At 40.7% G+C, this 9007-nt stretch overlaps 1 protein-coding gene across 1 annotated transcript in view; it reads left to right on the forward strand.

Moving 5' to 3' along the window:
- LOC139153659 (beta-2-glycoprotein 1-like) overlaps nucleotides 1-8778 on the forward strand; it is a 28695-nt gene extending 19917 nt beyond the window's left edge. The window contains exons 4-8 of the mRNA XM_070727889.1: nucleotides 780-891; nucleotides 2375-2451; nucleotides 3299-3478; nucleotides 4170-4367; nucleotides 6709-8778. Of these exons, the coding sequence (XP_070583990.1) occupies nucleotides 780-891; nucleotides 2375-2451; nucleotides 3299-3478; nucleotides 4170-4367; nucleotides 6709-6788 (647 nt within the window). The 3' untranslated portion in view covers nucleotides 6789-8778. The remainder of the gene's footprint in view (nucleotides 1-779; nucleotides 892-2374; nucleotides 2452-3298; nucleotides 3479-4169; nucleotides 4368-6708) is intronic.
- The last annotated feature ends 229 nt before the right edge of the window (nucleotides 8779-9007 follow it).

Raw genomic sequence — 9007 nt, forward strand, 5'->3', positions numbered from 1 at the left:
GATAGTCAGGGTCTTGTTCAAAAATCTTTATCCAGTCCAAAGCCATCTTTGATCCCCAACTCTGAAAGAATCCCAACCAGGAAACCAAAGTTATGAATGCTAATACAGTGTTCCCTCGATTTTCGCAGGGGATGCGTTCCGAGACCTCCCGCGAAAGTCGAATTTCCGCGAAGTAGAGATACGGAAGTAAATACACTATTTTTGGCTATGAACAGTATCTCAAGCCTTCCCTTAACACTTTAAACCCCTAAATTACCATTTCCCATTCCCTTAGCAACCATTTAGATTATTACTCACCATGTTTATTTATTAAAGTTTATTTAAAAAAATATTTATTAAAGGAAGATGAAAGTTTGGTGATGACATATGATGTCATCGGGCGGGAAAAACCGTGGTATAGGGGGGGGCAAACCGCGAAGTATTTTTTAATTAATATTTTTGAAAAATCGTGGTATAGGCTATTCGCGAAGTTCGAACCCGTGAAAATTGAGGGAACACTGTACTAATTTTATTACAAGTTAGCCGGAACAAAAGTCTGAACATGTCTTCCCTCTCCCTACTTTTACATTCAAGAAAATTAGGAAAAGTCAAGTCAAATTAAATTTCTCCTTTGGATTCAGATTTCCTGTCTCTGACTGTTGCCTTGGTTGCTGCTGCTTTTTTCGCAGCCCATGGAGCTATTGATGAAGGCATCAATACCTCCATCAAAAGGCTAATTAATGGTTGACCTAATTGACTTTACCTATCCCTGACCTGCAGTTTGTGCTCTTCTTTTCCAGAAGTTTTGAGTTTTGCAAATGTTTGCAGACCTCCACCTGAGACTGAAAATGGATACCACGAAAATGGTCCTTACACCATAGGAAAGGAAGTGCTGTATACATGCAAACCTGGGTGAGTCTAGTACTCTATATTTTTTTAAAATATTTTTTAAAAAATTGGATAATTTTTTTCCTGAGTTCCAAGCACTGCACATGTGCCACCATCTTGTTTTCGGCTTGGGTTTTTTTGTGTGTGTGTGTATGATTTTTCTGCACTGTGTGTACACATTTGTGTGGCTGTGCAGCAGGCAATGCTTGTGCAGCCACAACGGCACGGAAGGAAGCGAACCAGCGGAGAGGTAAATTGGAACCCACCCCTGTTTTATTCATGTATTTTATTTATTTATTTCATTTGTATGCCACCAATCTCCCCTACAGTGTGATATACAGTTATAAAACAAGTAAATAAATTAAAATTATAAATAAAAGTAATTAAAATAATAAAGCATTTAAAACCAAAGAAATTAAAATATTAAGTCAAGATGAAAACCAGTCGTAAATCACTTTTTCCAGTGCCATTGTAATCTTGAATCGTCACTAAACAAATTATTATTGTTGTTGTTGTCATTGTTATTAATTAATTAATTCAATGAATGAATGAATGAATGAATAAATGAATAAATAAATAAATAAATAAATAAATAAATAAATCTATAGTCCACCCTTCTTCTTGCAGACTCAGGGTGGTTTACAATAATAAGAGTATAATACAAATTTAAAATTTCCCCAATACATAATAACAGCACAAAAAAAATTATCCCAATAAAACAACAGACAACCAACACTCATACATAGTAATGCTTAACGCCCCCAGGCCTGCCGACGTAGATGTGATTTGAGCTCTTTTTGAAAGGCTAGGAGAGTGGGGGCAGTACGAATCACTGGCGGGAGTTGGTTCCAGAGGATCAAGGCCATGACAGAGAAGGCTCTGCCCTGTGGCCCCATTGGCCGGCATTGTTTGGCCGATGGGAGCCAACTCTGTACAACCTAATCTATCACTGAGACATGAGGTCCCATAATTCTGGTCCTAAGCCGTGTAGGTTTGTAAGTGGTGTACAGTAGTCCCTCGCTATACCGCGCTTCACCTACTGCGGCTTCACTTCATCGCGGGTTTTCAAGAAATATTAATGAGAAAAATCATTCGCGGATCTTCGCTGGTTCGCGGGTTTCTGAGGAAGCCGATCGGCAGATTTAAACAGCCCACCGAACTCGATCGGCAGGTTTTTCAAAAAAAATATATCTAAAATTGTAAATACTGTATTTAAATACTGTATCTAAAATAAATACTGTGTGGGAAGGGTTTATAAACACTTAAAACAATGAAAACTTACCAAACAATTACAATATAAATACTTAAATAAGTACTATCAGTCGATAAATTCCCCATCACGGATTTCACCTATCGCGGCCGGGTCTGGAACGTAACACCAGCGATAGGTGAGGGACTACTGTATTTGAAATGGTTGTAAGTAGTGTTTTTGAAAGTATGAATGTATGAATAATTATTCCCTGATGGTGCCATATTTCTTTTCTTTTTTTTCACCCTTGCTCTATAGATATTGGTTGCAGGGGTCCAATTCACTCCGATGCCAAGAAAATGAGGAATGGTCGGACAATGCTCCAACTTGCCATCGTAAGTAGCCAAGAAACAACAGTAGGGGAAGATAATGATAACTTCTTTCAAGTTTCTTAAATGTGGTCAGGTAGAAATATTCTGTTTCATGGCCATAATAGTAATACAGTATGTCGAATCACAAACTTTACATAAGGGTGACCAGGCATATACACCTGGATCAACCACCATGTCCATTTTCGTACAGAGAGATATAAATCTGAAAGACCAGATTTAAGAAACCTGTGTGTAGCCATTGCGCTACCACAGCTCTTATAAGGCATATATCAATATATAAGATATATATATTATAAGAGATGTGGTTGCGCAATGGCTACAATCAGGGGTGGGCTACTGCCCGAACGGGGGGGGGGACACAGTGGGGTAGTGAAAATGGAGCTCCACCCAAGCGTACCCAATTTGCACTGAAAGATGTTGAAAGAAAATGCATAAGCCACACCCACAGTGTGGTCGTAAAAATTTTGGTAGCCCTTCCCTGGCTACAATGCAACATCTAACTAACTCTGCCCACTGCCAGGAGTTCGATCCAGACTAGTTCAAGGTTGACTCAACCATCCATCCTTCCAAAATTGGTAAAATGAAGACACAAATTGTTACGGGGCAATGTACCGCCACTTGCAAACTGCTCGGAGAGTTCTGTAAAGCACTATGGAGAGGTGTATATAACGCTAAATACCTTTGCTAGTGCTATTATCCTTTTAATCATTAACCCATGACTCCCTTCTACATATCTTTTCATCTGAATAGACATTTCAGAGATCCGTATGAGTTCTCTTCCATTGACCTTGAATTAACCCATCCGTTTAATTTGCAGACTTTATCTAAGACTTCCTTTTTCTCTCATCAGCTGTTACCTGTTCCCGGCCACCTAACATTCCACAGGCAACACTGGTGGCAGTGCACCAATCTGAATATCCTCTAGGAACTGTAATCTATTACCTATGTCAGAAGGACTTCTTACTAGATGGCTCCAACAGGGTCATCTGCCTGAAAAATGGAACCTGGTCCCATCAGCCTTACTGTAGAGGTATGCCCATGTTACATCAACACTCCGCAGTCTGCATTGGTTGCCGATCAATTTCTGGTCACAATTCAAAGTGTTGGTTATGACCTATAAAGCCCTTCATGGCATCGGACCAGAATATCTCCAGGACCACCTTCTGCCGCACGAATCCCAGTGACCGATTAGGTCCCACAGAGTGGGCCTTCTCCGGGTCCCATCAACAAAACAATGTCATTTGGCGGGCCCCAGGGGAAGAGCCTTCTCTGTGGCAGCCCCGACTCTCTAGAACCAGCTCCCCCCAGAGATTAGAACTGCCCCCACCCTCCTTGCCTTTCGTAAACTCCTTAAAACCCACCTTTGTCATCAGGCATGGGAACTGAGATATCTCCCCCAGGCCTATACAATTTATGTATGGTATGTTTGTACGTATGTCTGCTTAATAATGGGGTTTTTAAAATATTTTAAATTTTTTAATTATTAGATTTGTTATGAACTGTTTTATTGTGTTGTGAACCGCCCCGAGTCTACGGAGAGGGGCGGCATACAAATCTAATAAATAAATGAATGAATGAATGAATGAATGAATGAATCTACCTTTCTCACCCCCTCCTGTTCCTGTTATATAGAATATTTTATCAACTTCTCATCAAATTCCACTTCCGAGGTTTGTTTGCCCTTCCAGATGACTCCTTTCCTTGTTTGTTTTCCATTCCAGCTCGCTGTCCCATCGTTGCCCAAAGGAGCCGTATGATCTATAATGGACAGAAAGTTTGGCCCTATGAGATCACAAATGGCTTTGTACACCATGGTGAATCTATCACATTTTTCTGCCGAAGTCGGAATGAGACCTGTAATTTTCAAGCTGAAAGCCGTTGTTTTGATGGTGTGTTGAAGATGCCTGATTGCTATGATGGTGAGGAGTAAAAAATAAGTTGCCTTAAGGATCAACGTTCAGATTACTTTATTATTTTATTTATTTATTTATTTATTTTGTCCAATACACAATGAGGGTTTTAATGGGTATATATCTATCTACACATAGTAAAATACATGATGAAGGTTATAGAGGAGATACTCATAGTAAAATATATCTTAGAAATAATAGAAAAGAAGATATAGGAATAGAACATATCAATGAAAGAAGAGAAGAAGAGATATAGGAATAGAAGAAAGGTATAGGAGATATAGGAGAACAATAGGACAGGGGATGGAAGTCACTCTAGTGCACTTGTACTCGCCCCTTACTGACCCCTTAGGAATCTGGATAGGTCAGCTGTAGATAATCTAAGGGTAAAGTGTTGGGGGTTTGGGGATGACACTATGGAGTCCGGTAATGTATTCCATGCTTCGACAACTCAGTTACTGAAGTTGTATTTTTTACAGTCAAGTTTGGAGCGGTTAATATTAAATTTATTGATTTCATTTATTTATTATTTATTCAATTTTTTTATGCCACTCTTCTCCTTAGACTCAGGGCGGCTTACAACTTGTTAGCAATAGCACTTATTAACAGACGCAGCCTATTGCCCCCACAATCCAGGTCCTCATTTTACCCACCTCGGAAGGATGGAAGGCTAAGTCAACCTTGAGCTGGTGATGAGATTTGAACCGCTGACCTGTAGATCTACAGTCAGCTTTAGTGGCCTGTAGTATTGTACTCTACTTGTTGCGCCACCTCGGTTCTTTTATTGGGATATTTGAGAAAGAATGGAATGGAAGAGAAGATAATATAATAGAATGGAGGTAGTCTTTGAGTTATGACCATAATTGGACCCAACATTTCTGTTGCTAAGTGAGACATTTATTAAGTGAATTTTTCCCCATTTTGTGACCTTTCTGGCCGCAGTAATTAAGTGAATCACTACAGCTGCTAAGTTAGTGATGCAGTTGTTAAATAAATCTGACTTCCCCCCTGACTACTCATCAGTTTATCTCAAAAGGTGATCACTTGACTTTGGGACACTGCAATTGTCATAAATTTGAGTCAGTTGCCAAGCATCCAAATTTTGATCACGTGATTATGGAAATGCTGGAACCGTCGTAAGTGTGAAAACCGGTCATAAGTCACTTTATCAGTGCTGTTGTAAGTCTGAATGGTCACTAAATTAACTGTTGAGGACTACCTATAAAAATGGAATGAAATGAATGGAAGGGAGAAGAGGGGAGGAGAGAAGAAAGCTGAGAATCATTTGGCTGGAAGAACCTTTTATTATTTATTATGATTCATTGCATCATCGGACAGGTGTTTATAGACTGGATTTGCCATTTTTATCCACCTATCAGGTCCTTCCTAAGGACTGAGGATAGGCAGATATGGAAGCATATGGAAGATAGGGTATTATTTATTATCATCATTTCGGTTTGTCAGCCAGATGTTCAGATTCTATTTATTGTTATTTATTGCAAATAATCAGTGGATGCTGGCTTGGGCATTGTGAAAGTTGAAGTCCATATATCTTAGAAGTTGTGAAGGTTGAGAAACTCTGCTTGAGTAACCAATTTTGAAAATGTAACTTCCAATTCTTGTCATACAGGTTCCTCGTTCCAACAAAGATCAGAGGCACAAAAAGCACATTTTTACAAACAGCAAATTTGTGCCATCTGCACCAAAAAACCCCCCACCCTTCATTTGCATAATTAATTGCACTAACTACTTGGTGGTTTGTGGTCTAGAAATGTTTCTTTCTCTCAAGGAATTTGAGTTGAGAAGAAATACTTAACTTTTTATTTCACACATTTTTCTACCTTCCATAAAGATAGATAGATAGATAGATAGATAGATAGATAGATAGATAGATAGATAGATAGATAGATAGATAGATAGATAGATAAAGACAGACAGACAGATAGATAAGACAGACAGACAGACAGATAGATAAGACAGACAGACAGACAGACAGACAAGACAGACAGACAGACAGACAGATAGACAGACAGACAGACAGACAGATAGATAGATAAGACAGAAAGACAGACAGATAGATAGATAAGACAGACAGACAGACAGACAGATAGATAGATAGATAAGACAGACAGACAGACAGACAGATAGATAGATAAAGACAGACAGACAAACAGACAGATAGATCAGACAGACAGACAGACAGACAGACAGATAGATAGATAATAGATATAAAAAACTATATCTGAAGAAAGGGGCCTCTATGCTTATGTGTGTATTACTTTGGATAAAGTTCCTACTTGCCTTTCAACCAATTTTTTTTTGGGATAATTTCTCCTCCTCCTTCTTCCAGAGCCAACATATTTGCAATATCATCTCTTCCCCAAAAGAGTTGTATCCGAAATACGTGCTTGTCGAACATCTGACCAGTAATGGTCTCCTTCAGCAATGAGATCTGCCTCCTTTTCCTTGTTCAAGCTTGAGAGACATCCTGGAAGTCCAAAGGGACAGAATGGAAACGAGAAGATTAATATTAAGAAAAGATGTCAACCAAAGGGAAAAGAGAAGGCAGGGCTGTCGTATTGAAATGCTACAGCTGGCATTCTTCACAATGCATAGGTGTATATTTTATTTATTTCTATCTGTTGCTCACTAAGTGAGCATCAGAATTCTTTTGGCTATCCCGAACAACTCAATTTCCCCTGTATTTTTTTCCCCAAAAATATTTCTTCCATGAATCATATGGTTAAACTCATCAAACAATCCTCTAAATCAGGGGTCCCCGAACTTGGCAACTTTAAGACTTGTGGACTTCAACTCCCACAATTCTCCAGCCAGCATAGCATAGCATAGCTGGCTGGAGAATTCTTGGAGTTGAAGTCCACAAGTCTTAAAGTTGCCAAGTTTGAAGACCTCTGCTCTAAATACAGGATTTTAAACAGAAGGGAAATTTCATTCAAAGCCTAGAGCAAGTAAAGGCACATATCCTAGAGGAATTAATCTGCAATATTCCTTTATCCAGTTTGGTGTAGTGCAGTGATGGCAAACCTTTTTTTGGCTTGGGTACCTACATCCATAATGCAGTGCCCTTCCCTGGGCCTGCGTGCATGCGCACAACCCTCACACTGCCCACTGCACATGTCCACAATCCCCTTGCCTCCCTGCGCATGCACATCGGCCCCACAGAAGCCTCTGGACTTCTGGTAGGCTTGTCGGGCCATTTTTAGCCGTTCCAGGGTTCAGGAGGCTTTCCTGAAGCCTTGGGATGGAACAAAAATGGCCAAAAAGAAGGCTGAAAATCAGCTGCTTGAGGTGACACAAGGCAACACCTCGCATGCCTTCAGATATGGCTCCATGTGCCACAGGTTTGCCATCACTGGCCTCGTGGTTAAGGACTAGGATAGAAATTCAGAGACTGTGAGTTGTAGTCCTGCCTTGGGCATGAAAGCTGGTTGGGGAACTTTAGGTCAATCACCAGAGACTGTAAATTCTAGTCCCACTTTTAGGCATGGGAGCTGACTGGATGACTTTGGGCTAATCCTCCCAAGGACAATTCCATCTGTCCGTCCATCACCCGGGGGGGGGATTACTGACCCCCTCAGAGAGGGTCTGCAACTTGGGCATCCTCCTTGATCCACAGCTCACATTAAAAAACCATCTTTCAGCTGTGGCGAGGGGGGCGTTTGCCCAGGTTCGCCTGGTGCAGCAGTTGCGGCCCTATCTGGACCGGGACTCACTGCTCACAGTCACTCACGCCCTCATCACCTCGAGGTTCGACTACTGTAACGCTCTCTACAAGGGGCTACCTCTGAAGAATGTTCGGAAACTTCAGATCGTGCAGAATGCAGCCGCGAGAGCAATCATGGGCTTCCCTAAGTATGCCCATGTTACACCAACACTCCACAGTCTGCATTGGTTGCCGATCAGTTTCCGGTCACAATTCAAAGTGTTGGTTATGACCTAGAAAGCCCTTCATGGCATCGGGCCAGAATATCTCCAGGACCGTCTTCTCCCGCATGAATCCCAGCAACCGGTTAGGTCCCACAGAGTCGGTCTTCTCCGTGTCCCGTCGACTAAACAATGTCGTCTGGCAGGACCCAGGGGAAGAGCCTTCTCTGTGGCGGCCCTGACCCTCTAAAACCAGCTCCCCCCAGAGATTAGAATTGCCCCCACCCTCCTTGCCTTCTGCAAGCTCCTTAAAACCCACCTCTGTCGTCCGACATGGGGAATTGAGATATTCCTTCCCCCCCAGGCCTATACAAGTTATGCATGGTATATTTGTTTGTATGTTTGGTTTTTAATAAGGGTTTTTAGTTATTTTAAATATTAGATTTGTTATATGTTGTTTTATTATTGTTGTTCGCCACCCCGAGTCTACGGAGAGGGGCGGCATACAAATCAAATAAATAAATGTTTGTGTGTATGTTTTGTTTTTTAATAAGGGGTTTTTAAATGATTTTTAATTATTAGATTTGTAATATATTGTTTCTATTATTGCTGTGATCCGCCCCGAGTCTGCGGAGAGGGGCGGCATACAAATCTAAATAATAATAATAATAATAATAATAATAATAATAATAATAATAATAATAATCACCATCAGAGGACCCTGAGTTCTAATCCCATCCTCGGCTTGAAAGCTAGCTAGATGA

This window comes from Erythrolamprus reginae, chromosome Z, assembly GCF_031021105.1.
Source record: "Erythrolamprus reginae isolate rEryReg1 chromosome Z, rEryReg1.hap1, whole genome shotgun sequence".
Lineage (NCBI taxonomy): Eukaryota > Metazoa > Chordata > Lepidosauria > Squamata > Dipsadidae > Erythrolamprus > Erythrolamprus reginae.